The sequence below is a fragment of the Ochotona princeps genome, chromosome 16 (assembly GCF_030435755.1).
Source record: "Ochotona princeps isolate mOchPri1 chromosome 16, mOchPri1.hap1, whole genome shotgun sequence".
NCBI lineage: Eukaryota > Metazoa > Chordata > Mammalia > Lagomorpha > Ochotonidae > Ochotona > Ochotona princeps.
The window spans coordinates 3626532-3643742 of record NC_080847.1 but is presented as its reverse complement, the minus strand read 5'-3'; the positions used below and the strand labels follow the sequence as shown (position 1 = coordinate 3643742).

At 46.8% G+C, this 17211-nt stretch overlaps 1 protein-coding gene and 1 non-coding gene across 2 annotated transcripts in view; both read left to right on the top strand.

The window, feature by feature from the left end:
• The first annotated feature begins 941 nt into the window (after window positions 1-941).
• CDH13 (cadherin 13) overlaps window positions 942-17211 on the top strand; it is an 853721-nt gene continuing 837451 nt past the window's right edge. The window contains exons 1-2 of the mRNA XM_058674822.1: window positions 942-1178; window positions 1656-1746. Of these exons, the coding sequence (XP_058530805.1) occupies window positions 1099-1178; window positions 1656-1746 (171 nt within the window). The 5' untranslated portion in view covers window positions 942-1098. The remainder of the gene's footprint in view (window positions 1179-1655; window positions 1747-17211) is intronic.
• Window positions 11555-11661, top strand: LOC118757737 (U6 spliceosomal RNA). Its single transcript, XR_004995344.2, has one exon. It is a non-coding gene; the product is annotated as a U6 spliceosomal RNA (small nuclear RNA).

The window sequence follows — 17211 nt, the reverse complement described above, 5'->3', positions numbered from 1 at the left end:
CACAACTCATCTATTTTCTCATTGCTTTGGCTACCAGGAATCTCATATCAAAATTAGAGACAACAATTGGAGTGCACATTTAACTTTTCAGTATTCTGATTTTTTTCTTTATGTCTCTGTGCATTTTCATTATCTCAATTCACAAATGTCCTTTACTTGAAAATTCTTGAAGTCATTTTTATAGGGAGGCTGCATGAAAATGATAGAGTAAGATCTTCATTGCGTTTGGGGGTGACAGGTATATGTAGAGATTGGTCTCACCCTTGTTCCTGAACCATCCCACTTGTAAAATCCCTTGATCACTGGGCGCTGCTGTTGTGAGCTCATGGAATATCCCATAGCTTCTGAAGGTTGCAGCCATATATAAAAAAAAAGTTTCCTCAAATCACATCCCCAGCCTTGGTGACAGATGCACATTTGTGGAGGGAGTGAATGGGCAGTCCAACTCTTGGCTGAGCAGTTAATAAAATCTATTGCCCCTTGATGGATTTTTTTATGCAAGCCAGAATTGATCTGTCCTGTTGGTGATTCGTGAGATGACAAGGACACCCAGCTGCATCACAACCTGGGCTACGTTGGGAAAAGGAGGTAGAAAAGGAAAAAGGGAGAAAAAAAATACACCTCCCAGACTTTCCAGGCATGGAAAGGGCTGGAGCTGCTGGGTCGTTTTATTTGATGTATTGGAAATAAAGTGCATCTTATTAACATTTTAATAAAGAGAATCTTTTTGCACTAGACTGCAAGTGGCTGCCAGTTCCTGGTGCAATTCCATTCCCTGAAAAAGTGGAATCAGCTGGCATTGCCCGTTGTGATTTGTGAGGCTGGGCCCCAACAGTCAGAAAAAAAGCCATAGGGCTGCCTGTTCAGAGAGGGGCTGGCTGTGTGCGAGGTGCTCGCCCCGCATCTGCCATGCAAAACGAGGGAGCCTTATGAAGGAATCCGTCTTGTAAAGCCATTGGTCCTGGTCATCCGCCTCTACCCAATGCTTTCGTGATGCTGCCGCTGATCTATTTGGGAAGTTGGCTGGCTGGCGAGGCACAGCCTCAGCTCAAAGCCTGGCTCCCACGGAGAATATGCTCAGTGCCGCCGCGTGCATGAATGAAAACGCCGCCGTGTGCTTCTAGTCGGGCAAAATGCAGCCGAGAAGTCTGCTCGTCCTGTGCATTCTGCTGTCCCAGGTAGGGAAGAGGGGTTGCGGGGCGCGCTCCTAGCAGGGTGCCTGCATTCCCCACTCTGGCGCTGGCGGGCACGATTTTTCTCTGGGTGTCGGGTGCAGCGGGGAAGGCAGACCAGGGAAGGCAGACTGGGGTTCAGAAGGAAGCTCCTTCCCAGTTCTGGAGATCCTGGGGTCCCTGGCTTCCCACTCGTGCCTTCCCGCGGGTGTGTGTGTGCGCGCGCGCGTTTGGAGGAGATAGCTCCGAGTCCTTTCCTTTTCATAAGCAGGGGCGACGTCCTTGCCTACCCCAAGTGGGGGTAACTTTAGGTCGTCTCCACCAGCGTTTCTTACATTAGAGGCAACCCGGATGCCCCGAGGCCAGCGCTGAGCGGCGGAAAGCGGCTCTTGGGTCCGGACTGCGGGGTGCCCGGCTGAAGAGGCCCAGAAGGAGCTGACATGGTCAGATTCCGGGGTGCTTGACCGGGTCGCCCAGTCCCAGACTCGTTGGAAGGCACCTCGGCCGGGGCCGGCTGAGCGCTGCAGCCCGGCTGCTGCTGTCGCTCAAAGGCTCCCGGGGCTGCCGCGCCCGCGTTAGGGTCCTTTCCCTCCCAGACCCAGAGCCCGGAAGGGCCTGAGTGTACCCTCCCCCCACACCCGCACCCCAACAAGGCCCCAGTCCCCTTCCCACGCCTCCATTGTCCTGCCAGCTGGAGCCTTAGCCCCAGTCCAGGCTGCCTCTTCTGCTGCCTTTCCCGGGCGGGCACAGAGCGCAGGAAAAGTTCAAGCCTTGCCCAGCCTGGCTGCAGCTGCCTGTTAACCCTCAGAGGGCCGAGGCGCGCAGCGAGGGCCCTTCACCAACCGGGAGAGCCTGCGTGAGAGCCATGGGTCATTTGGCTACCATCTCTATGTGAGGCAGATCTCTGCAAGTTTCAGTGCGGGAAAGCAGTGCTCTCTAGCTGGGCCTAAGGTGCAGGTGGCCAAGGGGCACGCCCAGCATTGCTCAGAGCATTGTGATTTTGAAAGCACCCAGCCCTGTCCCCCGGGGCCACCTTGGCAGCCTCTGGGACTGGCAGTGGAGCTGGCAGCCTACAAGTGGGTGGGTGAAAGCAGTGCAGGGCTTTCCAGAGAGGAGGGACAGAAGCAGAGAGCGCCTGTGGGTGCAGGAGTGGGTGCTGAGTTCTTGGCCAGGACTCCTGCATGCCAGGTGAAGAGGCTGCCCTGAGTTTGTAGGTGAGAGGGAGGGAGAATAGGAAGTATCCCAGACAGGCAAGGGGTGGGATGGAGAGATAGGACTCAGTCTTTTAAAAAACAATTGCTGCCATGATGGCTGAGCTTCTATTTTGGAAATGACCCAGCATCACAGGAATGTAGTGCCCAAGGCAATGACTGAGAGCAGAGGTGGACAATGGTGCCAAAGGGTAGAGCACAGGACCTGGCTGCCAGGCCACCTCTGCTCCCAACTGCTTCCATCCCTGTAAACACAGTCCGCCTCAGTTGTAGTTTCTTCCTTCCCAGGGCTTTGAGAGTAGGATCTCTTGGGATCTTCATTCTACAGCCCTGCCATTGGCTGCCTGCAGATCAGACTTCCAGAACTTCAGCTATCCCAGGGCTGTGTGTATGTGTGTGTGTGCGTGCACATCGCAGTGTAGCACCAAGGTTCAGAGCACGCCTCATAGTCCTTTGTAGAGCATGCCTTCTGCTGTGTGCCAGCAGTGCTACCTGGGCTCCAGAGCCTAATCTTGCAGAGCTGCCAGGTTCTGCACTGTAGAATACTCCTCTGCCCTTGTCCTTGCTAGGGCTGTTGAGTGGAGAAGGTTGCCTTTATCAAGAGACCCTGCAAATCAGTTGACTTTACACCTGCTGTGCTGGGAGCTGTGAGTGTTTGGGTGTAACCAGGATCACCTCACCCTGCATTCAGTAGTCCTTTCAGTGACTTTTGGCTTCAATCTGGACTTCAGACCTCAGCCCTAGTTATGTATCCCTTAGAGCAGCACAGACCATTGGGTAGTGCCCCAGGGCCCTCACGCAGGGCCCTTTTGCAGAGCAGCTGGTGTTGCCTCCTTGCTTGGGTTCTGGAACATATAGGTTCTGGAGGCTCTTTCATTTCTCTGCCGGAGAAGCTATGCCCTGGAGTGCCCGTGCTGAGGGCTCATTTCTCTCTCCGATTGCTATGCACAATTGGAGCAAATGTCCACATCAGGACAGGGATTGATAGCCTGGTAGCAATAGCTGCCTACAGAGAAATTGTCCAGTGCCATCAAGTTAACTGTCAAGAGAAGTGTGGAGCTCTTTGTGACAGAGAGAAAAGTGGGATAAGGCTCAGTGCTTTTGAATCAACAGGCAAAATCAAAACTTTTCCTAAGGCCCAGAGAACATGGAAGAGAGGGAAAAACAATGTAATAAAGCAGATTAGTCACCGGCCCCGGTGGTGCTTGGGCACGCCTGCGTGTGTGTTTTTCTAGCACAGTTGTAACACATTGAGGCCATCGTTAGGAGCCAGCAGCAGTGAGAGCTTCCTGGCTCAGTGGACAGCTCAGGCATTCGGGTGAGGGATCAGGATTCCTAAGCAACAATGACTGGAAGCTGGAAAAGTGAGAGAACAGTCACCTTCTCCCCTGAGATCTTTTGAGAAAGGCCCTTGCAAAAGCAACCTCTGGAATTTAGCTATAATAAATCATGGATATGGAACAAAAAAGAGAGGTATGAGCTGGAAATTCCACTGTAAATATGGCCTGCCTCTCCCATGTGGATAGCACACAACTAACCCAAAGTTCTAACAATGAGTGAGTAATCCACCAAGAACTGGGATTTTATGGAGTGGTTCAGATTTGGAAAGCAAATGTTCCATGGAATTCTGAGGTCTTGATTGCAAGTGGGGATTTTTCTTGGAGCCAGAATCTTGCTCTTCAGATGTTATGCGAAAGTCAGTGTCTTCAAATGCTGCCACAAAGCCATGTTAACGTTTTAAGAGCAGTATCTACTTGTGGAACTTCCTGTGATGAGAGGAAGACTTCTGAGTGTGCCTTTGACATGGGCAAGAACTATAAGGTTTCAAAAGCACTGGGCAGATGGCAGAGTGGCACAGTTCCCATGTCTGAACAGGTTTTTTTTAGCAAGTCCCTAAAGACAGTTAATAAAGTGTATGGTGGAATAAATGATCTGGAATTTGTGTAATTCCTCAGTTTATATAAAAAGCGCCAACACTCATCTCTGCTGATCTCGCCTATTCTGCCTCCCCCGCCTTTTCTCCTTTTCTATCTTTATCCCTTGGGTTTTCCATTAAGCAGAATCTGTTTCCTTCCATTAGTATCCGCTCTGTGCAATAGTGGAATTGCCCACAACAAGCCAGTGCACCCAATAACTACATTATTGAGAACACCGGCATTGGAATGCATAGATTGAGCCACCACCTGAAGTGTGCTGCTTGGGTTATGGCATATAGCAGGTTCTTGAAAATATTACTTTTTTCCCCCATAAATGCAGTTGCTCATGGAGTCTAGTTAATGTCTCTGTAGTGGGAGGCAAGTAAAAGGACACATTGTACATTCATGTCACAGATGAGTGATAGTCATAGCCGTCAGGTAGCCAGCAGGGTGTGTGTGAGTGTGTGTGTGTGTGTGTGTGTGTGTGTGCGTGCAGCCCCCCTATGCTTTGAGGTTGTTTTAATACCTGTTGAAAGATTTCTCCAGAAGAGGGCTCCATCCACAGCCTTACAAAATACTGAATCTATGGCTCGTATTTTAAAGAATTTCAGTGCAGCAGCTCCATGAAAACACAACTGTTCTCCTCACTCCAGGTTCTTAGCTACACTACCTGAGAAGAGACACTGAGGGTCTTCCCTTCTGTTTCTCCGTTGCAGTTGGTTTTGTTTTATTCTTCATCTCTGTATCTCCCTTGAGTATTATATCAGGGAAACTTTCAAAGACGTATGGAGACAATATAACATGGAATGTGAGGAAATTCTGAAATTCCCTGGCATTTGTCTTCATTTGCATGTAGCTTTTGTTCTGCAGACACCTGAGATAGGCACAGTTTTGCCTGTGAAAGAAGATAATCCTCCCCATTAGGTAATCACTCTGAAGAGTAGATCCTGAGCTACTTCACTCACCCTCCAAGTTGAAAAGGAAAGGAATGTCAATCTGTGCTTAATTTCACTGATCATTTGGGCAGAATCAGATCACAGGACTGGTGGTTTTGGCATTGTTTCCATTTAGCTGTTGGCAAGGTGTCCACACTCCTGTGAGATTTGCTGTACCAAAGGAGATTGCCAGTATAATTGTCCATTGCCCATCTTCTCTGCGGGCACTGGGGACATCCAGGCCTGGTTCTCTGTGCCTGACCAGATGGCACAGACAATGATTGGCTGGACTGTGTGGCCCTGGTACCTTCTTCAAGCACCCGGGGTGCTGTACTCTAGGTCTCTGATGCAGGGAGGAGCTAAGTTGGAAGCACTGATATCCCGAGGGCCCGAACAGGTGGGTGGGTCACCCTTTGGCTCTGCAGATTGAACCTTGAGACCTCTGCTTGGTGACAATGAACCTGAGCTCTGTCATCCCTGTAACTTTTGTTTCTGGGAAGATGTCAAGCGCAGCTACAGGCCAAAACTCACTCTTGGGTCCATCTTCTGTGGCTCAAGTGTTTGGAAAGTTGAAATTTTCCTGTATTTTTAAAAAAGTTCCTGTATTTCTTTAAAAGTTAGGAGTCTAGGCAATCACAGATTCACATCCCCGTTTGGCCATGTGGTCATACTTAACTGGAGCTGAGCAAGTCTACCGCTGACTGCAGGACCTGTTTGTCATTTGCCACAATCCCTGCCACTTCTTAGTATTGTCCTGCCCCTTAAATTTACCTCACCCACTGGGCTCCTATAATCTTCTGGGTTTAGGAAGCCTGCTTTCACCATCTAACTGCTTTGGTGTGTACTTTGGGCCAGCATGACTGAGGGAACTGTCTGTCCTGCTGGAGAACCTTTGGAGCACAAAGGACTACCAGGACAATGTAGTTCTCAGTCTGTTGCTGTGTGTGGAGTAGTTATGCCCAGAGAAGTGGTATGTGGCTGTCGTGTGACCCTGTGAGCCCTGACACACCACAGGGCAGCACACAAAAGCCTCTGGGAGCACTCAGATAATACAAGGGTACTGCAAAAAGTATGTGGGGAAATGAAATGAAAACACAAGCTTGTTATGGTGTGTTTTTAAAAAATCCTTGTGTGTGTGGTTTTTTTTGTTTGTTTTTTGTTTTTTGTTTTTTTTTTGGTAACACCTATTTCCCACAAAGTTTTTGAGGACCCATCATGTTTAGGTCCCTGTGTTCTAGCTGGGCATTGGCATTCCAAGACTGCTACTGACTCCAGGTGTGGTTGTCAGCAGAACACCACAGCAACTTCCTACTCTCAGTTCTGCAGAGGCTGTGGGAGCATTGAGATGATCCTCAGAGCAAATGTAACGTCAGCATAGGACCACGTCATCACTGTCGTCTCAAGTCCTGTTTATGGGAGTTGTCATCTCCAGGGCTGCCCCAGAGCTCCTGTGAATTCTGTCTCTCTCTTGAATCTGTTTTTAACAGTTAACACCCACCGCAGTTCTACACACTAATTTTAGTGCTAACACTACAATTAATGCTGTCTGGTTCAGTAAATCCTGACCTGTCTGCCTTACCCAGATCAGCAGGTGAGCCTCAGAGGACTCTTGTTTTCCACAGCTACAGACCCCAAAGGGCAGGGTAGATAAAACTGCACAGACACACAAACCAAACAAGAAAAGTTATTGCTTTTCCTCTCTCTGTTGCCAAAGGGAGTCAAATTCTTAAAAATTAGCACAAGCAACAGGCACGCCTTGACAAGTCATATCTCATTTCAGAGACCAACCAGCATCACCCACCAGCAGAGGGACAAAGACTCTGTGTGTCCCAACTGAACGGGCTGGGTGGGGGGCAGCAGCTGCTCACGCAGGACAGCCCTGCCACTTCCCAGAGGAGCGCCCGGAAGTGAGCTCAGCCTCTGGATGAGCTGGACACCCTGCAAGAGAGTGTGACAGTCCCCACCCCCGCCTCCCAGGACCCCCAGTCCAAGGTCTCTTTCTTCCAAGATGCATGGGAACCACTTCTCCATGTTGCATGCTGCAGAAAGGAAGTGGTGGCTACACATGCCTGGAGCTTGAGATTCTATGATGATCTCCCTGTAAGCTGATCGATTAGCAGCTGCAGAAAGTCACTGGACCCCACCAGTAGGGCTAGTAGCTGACTCAGCTGAGACAGGCTCTACCCCTAGTATAGTACTCTGAGGTGCTGCATGTTGTAGGTCATCTAATCCAGGGGTCATATGGTACATACAGCCCATGCGACAACTCCTGTTACAGCTTAACTTCATTTTCAAAAAGTCTAGTTACTTGAGAGAGGGGGAGAGTGTGCTCTCTCATCTTCTGGTTCACTCCCCAAAATGCCCACGATGGCCAAGGCTAACCAGAGGACAAAAGTCATAAACCAGGAACCAAATGCAGACTTCCTATGTGAGTGGCAGGAACCCAGCTACTTGAGCCAGCCTTGCTGCTGCCCAACATCTGCATTAGGTGGAAACTGAAATCACGTGTTGGAGCAGGAAGTTCAATCCCGGTGTTTTGATATGGGATATGGGGTCTTAACTGGTGCTTTAACTCCTAGGCCAAGTGTTCTCCTTTGCAGCTTGATTTTATAAATAGTTTTTTTGGATCATAGTCACACCTCTTCATTTATAGAACTGCTAATGATTGCTTGTGTGCTGTAACCTCAGAGGCTTCCCTAAAGTCTAAAATGTTACTCTCTGGCCCTTTGCCAGAAAAGTTTGCTTACCCAAGATCTAACTTAAAATCACAGCCCAAGAGGCTCCCGGGACCTCTCTGAAAGGGCTGAGGATGGGAAGGCTTCTTCCATTGGGAATTGTCCTTCCATGAAACCCATGGAGGACCTACTGTGTTTCAGGTTCTGTGTTCAAAGTCCAGATGCTAACAAGGCAGATGCAGTCTCCACTGTCTTGGGTTTCAGAACTTGGCTGGGGGTCAGTCAGGAATAATGAATGAGTGATTTAAAGTGAGACAGCTGCTGGGCAGGCAGGAGACATAGCCATGTGAGATTGTGCCGTCAGATTTCTCCTCTGTTCTTTACCCCACCCTCTAAAACATGAGCCCTATCAGGGAAACATCCTGTTGTCTGACTCTTTCACTTCTGAATCACCAGGGCCAGAACAGTACAAAACATATAGTAGGCACTCAGGAAGCTTGAACAACCAAGTGGATGAATAGAAGACTGACTATAAAGAGGTGTCAGGTCCAGATGAAGGATCTGGGCAGCTTCCCTGACAAACTGATATTCAAGCTCAAGTGTGAGGATCACAGGAATCAGAAACAGCTTAGGGAACCTGAGAGATATTAGAACTCATGGATAAAGGCCTGGCAGAGAATGGATGGGGCAGCCATTCTAGGCAGAAGGCACAGCTGGTGGAGCACCTGTGTGGGAGGAAACACTGCACTGCTCAGGGTGTGTGACTGGCAGTTTCCAGCAGGACACTGGATGGGAAGTGGAGCAGTTGGGATATTAACTAATGCCCATATGGGATGCCGGTGCTTGCAGGTGGAAGATTAGCCAGTTAAGCCATCATGCCAGCCCTCCTGTGTGCGAGTTAGCCAGGCTGCAGTGACTGTGTTGCACTAATGCCCACAGATCTGGTCTGTGCTTGCATCTGAGATGTGTATGCAGAGGACCTGGGAATGTCTGTTACAAGAGTCACCGGTGCGCAGCCTCCATAATTACCCAGTCTCTCAGACTTCTCATGCTAAAGATATTTGAGAGAAACATTGCCAAGCCCTTTAATCTTTTTTGAACATTCAATAGGAAGCACTTTGTGAATGCTAACAAGCCTTCATCTTCAGCATATTGGGGATAGCCTCAGCGATTCTGGAGTTCAAGCTTCTTAGGTGTTATGGCAGAATATTCGGTTCAGTACCGGGCAGTGCTGGATTGGAAAATATTCCACAGCTGACTCTCTTTTGAAAGAGAAAAAACTGAACCCGAGACACAACCACCTGGCATGTGGTGATTGCAATTTTTATGGTGTAAATATTTCCATTATGGGCAATTTCAATCTACCTCCAAGACTCTTGCAAGATGTCACTCACACACCTGGGACCTGAATTCTGTTCCTGGCTCCCCCGTCACTCATGGTTTGACCTTCAGCAAAAACAGCTTAAATATTGTCATGTATAAATATTAAATATTAAATATTGTCATGTATAAAGTTCAGTTGAACCAAAATCCAAGGAAGTCTGTTTTGCTGGGAAGATTCACGTGGGTAATGTTGTCGTCACCATGAACAGAGAGGCAGGCTCTCATAACTGCCCCTTCCGCCAGGAATCAGCCACTAGCTAACTAGTGCCTGTAAAAGTACCCAGTGACTGATTCCATCACTGAGTGAGGTCAGAGGTATGAATGTCAACACGTGGACACCTGCTCTTTGCAGTTGTGGGCATTTTTGCAGTTAAGGGGTTATTGCATTCTGTGGCACTATTGACTCAGAATTTGTCCTGGCTGCTATTTTCCTCTTCCTTCTTCTTTCACAAAGATATTCCCAGAGTTCTGTGCTCCAGGCACTTTATTCTCTAAAGGTAAGGTGTGTGCAGTTGTCCCTTTGAACAGAAAAAGAGACTGGCAAGTGTGGGGCTTTAACTCAGCTTCCAATGTCAGCAGGTGCTGAGCAGGAATTTGGACCCGGTCTGTATGAATGCAGAAGCTCAGCCCTCACTGATGCCCTCACTCTTTAACTAAGTGTTCATTGAGACTTTTAAGGACTTCAGCGCTAAGCAAGGTGGGCACTCTTATGGTAGTTATGGCCTATTGCTAAGAAGCAAGGAGGGAAATGGCTGAAATAATGACAGATTTGGTCATTCTTGCAATAGGAAGTGCTTGGGGCTAATGCCGACTGAGTGAAGGGAGCACTGCTGTACCCTCCTTCTCTTCCCATTTTTCTTTCCATCTTTTGTTTTTTCTCTCTCTCTCTGCATTTTAAAATATCTACTGAGAGGCAAGAACATTGCTGATCTGGTAATCCACAGGTGGATGTCCTAGTCCTGGCTCCCAACAGGGAACATGCCAGGACACAGCTGGGACATGTGGCCTAAGGCCTTGGGGAGCCAGGAATTGGTGTATTGGTTTATACAGGGCAATGTCTCATCACTTTAGAAGCAAGTTTAAGTCTTAGTTCTTTGCATACTGTGTGACCACACATAAATGACATCATTTCCTGCCGCTTCTGTTCCCCCATGTTTAAATGAATGTGGGGAGGAAATATCTATGCCTCCTCTGCAGAATGCTTGAGTGGGAGAAAGGAGTGCTTATGAGATCAGCCCAGGACTGGCCACTACCAGGTAAGGACAAAATGGTGGCTGTGCTAACTTCTACTCTGCACCCCCAGGAAGTTTGGTGTCTGAAGGTACAATGGGACCTTCAAGTTCAGGGTATGACTAATTGAAGAAATGAAAGGCATTTAAAAATGACATAAAATTTGCTCCTCAGGGAAAGATTTTTTAGTCCCTATATTGGCAGGTCCCCAAAGATTGTTCCCTTGAGGATTTCAAGCCTCATAAAATCATTTGATCTGCTGGGATCTTCTCTTCCAGATATGTCTGCCCAGCAGCTGTTCCCAGGAGTCCTTATCAGGTGTGTGTGTGTGTATGTGTGTGTGTGTGTGTATGCACACTGTACCACTAATTCTATAAGCACTTATGGTTATTTAAGTGCTTCAAAATAATCGAACATACTGTAGCTGCTATGTGCCTATTATGTACATAATACTGCAATGCTCAGAGGGAAGTGGTTTTCTTTGATGATTTTATTTTTTTGATGATTTTTTTTAAGATTTACTTTTATTTGAAAGGCAAGGTTACAGAGAGAAAGAGAAAGAGAGAAGGAGAGAGAGATCTTCTATCCACTGGTTCATTTCCCAAAAGGTCGTAATAGCCAGTGTAGGATCAGGCTGAATCCAGGAGCCTGGAGCTTCTTCCTGGTCTCCCATTTGGGTAGCAGGGACCCAGGCATGTGGTTCATCCTCCAGTGCCTTACCAGATGCAGAGAGCTTGGCTGAAAGTGGAATTTCAGGGATACTAACCTGAGTCCACATGTTATACTGGCATCATAGGCAGTGGCTGCATATGCTATGCCACAGCACAGGTAAGTATTTATATCTCAGTTTTATATAGAATGAAAAGATGTTCTGAGTGACCAAGGCCACATGGCCACTGAGAGCTGAGGCCAGGATTTGAACTCACCTATTTTTATTCCTGTGCATTATAAACTTATTTCTATATCACACTATTATATAATAGTGTTCTCCGTCTCTGCCATCTCCCTCAGTTTTATAAGAAAATTGTCCCCGTGCTTGCTTCGGCAGCACATATACTAAAATTGGAACGATACAGAGAAGATTAGCATGGCCCCTGCACAAGGATGACACGCAAATTCGTGAAGCGTTCCATATTTAAAAAAAAAAGAAAAAGAAAATTGTCCCCTTCGATATTGTCTTCTTTGGCTCTCTTGAAGTCCAGAGGGTTGTCTTGGATGATCTTAGTGTTGGGTTCTCATGCCCTAGAAGTAGACCCTGGACTATGGTCATTCTGTATTGTTTTCTGGTTGAAAAACTTAGAACTGGGATAGCTCTGGCCTTTGTAATCTTTGTCTCAGACTCCATGCTTTTGATCAGAATCAAACAACTCATCCATCTTGTTTGCTTTCTGTTGTAAGAATGGTCATCCCAGTAAGAAAACGCCACATGGATGCCAGGACCCATCCTCAGTATAGCTCATCTGCCACTTGAAACATGCAGGTAGATTCTCTGGCAATTTCCTGTCTGCCACTGACTCCTGAATTTGGATGCCTTTCTGCTCCAGGGCTCCCAAGGAGCTCTGTTGTCTAAGCGAGTGTTTCCTGCATGTTGCTGTCTGTGATGTTTCCCTGACCCAGGAGCAAATGGGAAATACACAGCCTATAGCTCTGTAAAGCCATGTGGACCTATAGTGCATTGCAATGGGACCAGATCTACAGTGAAGTTTAAATTATGATCACCCTTCTGTTTTTACAGTTTTTTCTTTTTAATTTTAATGTAATTTCTCTGCCTTCAGTCAGGGTAGGCATTGATTCCTCAGATGTTTGTGGAGTGCTACTGTGCTTGGCAGCGTTTTTCATACTGGCCAGAGAACTGCAAGCACTGCTTTTGTTCCTGCAGCACCCACACTGGTGGATCAGATGCTGGAACCTGAGCAAGCAGCAGTGGCTTTTTGCCTAGTCATAGGGACTCTGCATACTAACTGGAGAGGAAGATGGCTGACAAGGAGAATGAGTAAAAACACAATGAGTCAAGTTGAGTTGTTGCTTTGGAAAATGTGAAAATGTCAGAGAGGGTGGTGCCCTGAGCTTGCCTACTGCCCTCTCTTGGGATGGGAGATGTTTTGTTCTGATTTTTCTACTTTGTTAGGGAGGAAATGTCCTACTGTTTATGGAATGAGTTTATTATTAAATGGCAGGCATTTTTATCCTTGGTGACAAAATGTTGTGGGCTAACCTTTGTGTGTTCTCTGTTCTTTGTGTTTGTTATGATTGGAAATCTAAAATTGATTTAAAACAAGTATAGGTAGTCTTTTCCTGTAAAGGACAACACAGTTAATATCTAGCCTCTTGCAGCTACTTAACACTATAAATGTAGTATAAAAGCAACCATGACAGCATATAAACAGATGTGCAATATTGTTTTCCAGTAAAGGTTTGATTACAAATCCAAGCAGAACTGGATTTGAGGGGCCAGCATTATGGTGCCACTGATTAAGTCACCACCTGCATCCTATGTGAGTCCTGCTTCAAGTCCTGGCTGTTCTGTTTCTGATCCAGCTCCCTGCCAATGTGCCTGGAAAAGTAGCGGAAGATGGCCCTAGTGCTTGGGACCCTGACACCCACATGGAAAATTCGGATGAAGTTTCTGTCCACCATGGCTGTTGTAATCATTTGGGGAGTGAATAAATGAAAGATCTTTCTGTCTGAATCTCTCCCTCTTTCACTATCACTCTGACTTTCAAACAAATCTTTGGAAAGAGCTAGATTTGGTCCTTGGCTGTAATTTGATGACTTTTGATCTAAACTCTTAGACACCCCGTAGTTGGTCCAACTAGTATAAGGCAGATTAGAACATAGGCCAAGGAGGGAGACCAAGTGTTTCCTTCAGTGTAGAGAATCATAGTGCTTCCTTGACTAGAGTTCCCCAGACTGTGATAGAGAGATGTGCTTAGGAGCAGGGCATCAACTTGGAGGATGGTTGCAGAACTCAGGAGTGAAAGAGACAGGCGAGTGAGCCATGAGAATGTCAATGACCTGGTAAAGAATGTGTCATCATGCTGGTTCTTATCATGGGGTGCTCAAGCCCTGTAGACTAATGGCAGGCTTGTTTTAGGAGAATCCTCTGCAGGACAGGCCACTGACTCTACACTCAGCCACACCCATGTTCCCTTGGTCATTGACGCCTCCCACTGGGAACTTCCCGCTGCTATTCTGCTGAGCTTTGCTGTTTTGAAGTAGCAGTCACAGTTTTGAAAGGATCATGGGCAGAAAACCAGAGACCACAGCAAAGTTTTGGACCAACAGTGTATGTCCTGGTAGAGTAGGTGTATATGTGATTCCACCTACCACAGTTAGAAGTCACTTCCCCAGTTGAGGTAATAACAGTTATGGTGGTGGGTGATTTTTGTAACCTCTCTGAATTTGGTGGAGCACCCACCTGCAGATATACTCCTTCCCACTAGATGGTATCAGTATGCCAAAGCCCTGGAATACTACCTTGGGGCTTCTTCGTTGGTGTGGAATAATATATCCCTGTTGTGTTTGAACTACTAACAGACAAACACACTGAGGTTGAAGAATGGACTTTTGACCATATCTTGGGAAGGCTATCGGACAGAGTCCTTATTCATTCATTCATCCATGCTTGCAGAAATACTGCTGAGCCCTCACTGAAGGCAAATGACTGCACCCTGGCCCTGCTCTGGGGAAATCCACCTGCTGATTATGGGAGTGGCAACGTAAAAATGAGCTAGCAGTGTCTGCCAAGTGGAGCTGAGTGCTAGAAGAATGATGAGGCAAGCAAGGAGGTGGGTGGGCACAAGGAGAAGCCAGGATCTTGCTTGTTCTGGTAGCTGTAGGGTGACAGATTATTTCTATCTGCTTCTCAAACTCAATCTTGCCCTGTACTGACTCCTTATAGTTACCCTTTTATGGTTCATCTGTAAAAAGACACAAAGAGTTTGTGGAAGGCAGGAATGGTACTTGGCCATTGGTTGTTGGCCAGCAGGAGCATCCAAACACCCAAGTCAGTGGACTGCTTGTGGATTCATTTTATTTGTCTAGAATAATTCTGAATTGTTCTTGTTGTTAACACAATAGACTTGCATTGTACCCAGATATTAGGTTATATAGTCGGGGTTTAAGGCAAACAGAGGCATCATTACTTAGACTCTTTTGCTAGGTCTGTTAAAGTGTAGTATACATGGTTTTCTGAATGCAACCCTCTACTATAGTCAGTAGGGAACAGTGTGCAGTGTGTACAGTAATGTAGAGTGCATAATAAAGAATATACGTAAGATATAATTTTACAGCATTTAATCACAGTATTTGTATTGTTCTTTTCCCTTCTGTTTTCTATGAAAGAGCTGAATTTCCATGCAGCAAATGCACATATGATGAAGCTTTACTGTATCAATTGAAACTGGACTCCTAATCACATGATCCTGGTCAGACTGTGCCCTAAGGGGGCGTGAACTCTTTGTTGTGTTCTGGTCCTCTCTTGTTCCTATCACCACAGATATTCTTTGGGATGGGGGAAGTGCATAAGAATAATAGCAGCAATAGTAGTAATTGTAGCTGACAGCTATGCAATGCAGACCAGGAACTGGACCCTTAAATGGTTTAGCAGGTTAAGTCCTCCTCATGATTCAGTGGGGCATTTACCATGATTTTAGTTTTGTTTCACAGAAGAAATGGAGAAAGTCCAAACGGATTTGTGACCTGAGGCTAAGCCACACATCTGATCAGGCTCAGGTACAGAGTTGCATATGTGTCGTGATTCCACGAAATGACCAAACTGTAAGGCAAAAATAAATTCAGACAGTGGTAAGGGAGGGAAGCATAAAACAGATCAGTGAGTAATGGAGTGGGTTGCTCTGAGGATGATGAAAATGTTCAAGACTTAGATAATTAGGCAACTGTAAACATACAAACCCCACAAAGTTGTCTCTTTAGTAACTGGTGGCAGGGGAGTGGGCAATCCAAACCATAATATGTTAATTATATCTCAGTAAAGTTGTTAACCCCAAAAGCAAGTACATCTCAGCCAGCCCACATGCGGCCTGGTGGAGCTCTCCCCACAGCCCCTTCCTACAGGGCCTCACCATATGCTGCTGACCATCTATTTGTTTTGCTCACAAGAACTGAGCTTCCGCACTGCTGGATCCTGCTGTATGCCCTGTTTCAGGGACCAGATACTGAAACAGAAAGATACTAAGAAGCTTGGAACCAGTGAGTGGTGGTGACCACAGGACTCCAGGCCACTGGGTCATGAATCCCACTTTTGCCAGTTACGCTGCTTTGCAAGGGTATTTCCTTCATGAAATGCCATCTGTGTGCTCCAAAGTGAGGTGCCTCAGTTTTGTGAAGTTGGTTAAGAACATTCTTATCTCATTGATTATTATTCCCATCTGGCCTGGGCATATCTGATCAGGGTGTAGGCAGGGCAGTTGAGGATGGGGTGGGGATGTGGGTGTTTCTTGCTGTCAGTAAGATCTAGGAACTATAGGACAAAAAAGTATTAGTGTGACTGACATTGGAAATTAGTGAGTGACTTAGGGAGAAGGAGAGAGGGGACTTAATTGGCATGCTAATTGTCATTGTATTCAAGTTGATAGCAGATTGCTGGAAGGATGTAGGATTTACCCAAATTAACATGATTGTTTGGCACCCCTTGGCTGGCTCAGTTGAAGAATTCAGTAGCCTCCTAGTGAGAAGACAATCTAAGATCTAAGGCCAGGAGGGGGCCTCTTGGTTCTCGTTCAATGCTCATCTCCTTCCAATCAAGCAGACTTTCCCTCTCTCTGCTCCTTCTGGAAATCCGATGATTCCCAAGCCTCTATGCATGGATTTGACTGATTTCTGTCTTCCCTTATGGGTTGAAAGTCGTTATCCCCATGCCTTGTTGCAGGGAGGAGCCACCTAGGGCTGGTTCCCTGACAAGGAAACAGGACTCAGGTTCATGCTCCCAGGAAGCAAGGCTTTGTGGAATCAGAGCTGAGGGAGCAGATGCCTTCCTGGGTCAGAGAAGGGGCCATGCTTTGGGCTAGGACAAGAGCTGGAATTAATTGGTTCTCTCAGATGGCCAGTGTCTGGTGACAGTGATCTGTGGGGCTCCCTGAGCTTCTCAAAGCCTTCGCCAGTGACAGTGAGGGTTAGACAAAGCTTTGGAATGTCTGGTTAAACCCTCCCCAATCATTTTTGCAATGTGTTCTGAAGAGACACTACTTCCACAGGAGGATAATAAGAGCCATAGAAAAAATCAGTTGCATAAACTGATATTTCAGGAAATTGCAGTTGCCCAGAGAAGTGAACCTCGTTAGTGTTTTATTTTCTATACAGACGTGTCTTTGGGACTTTAATGTACATTTCAGTTTCAAAGAGGCCTCCCGGAGAGGCTGCATTTCAGCTTTCTTTCCCAACCCCTGGGGTAAGGAAACCTGCACACAGTGTGCCTCCTAGTAATATACAGAACACATGTTGGGAAAACAAACTTCCAGGCTGCTTGGATCTCAGAGTGTGGGCTTGGATCTCTTCCACCTCGCAGTGCCAGCACCACCTGGGAGCCTGTTAGAAATGCAAATTCTCCAGCCTGGACACAGTGAATCAAAGCCTCTGGGGTGCACCTAGAAATCTGTATTTGTAGGAGTTTGCAAACCTGGACAAGCAGCAGACTCCTTAAAGCTTTGAGCTTATCCAGAACTGGTTTT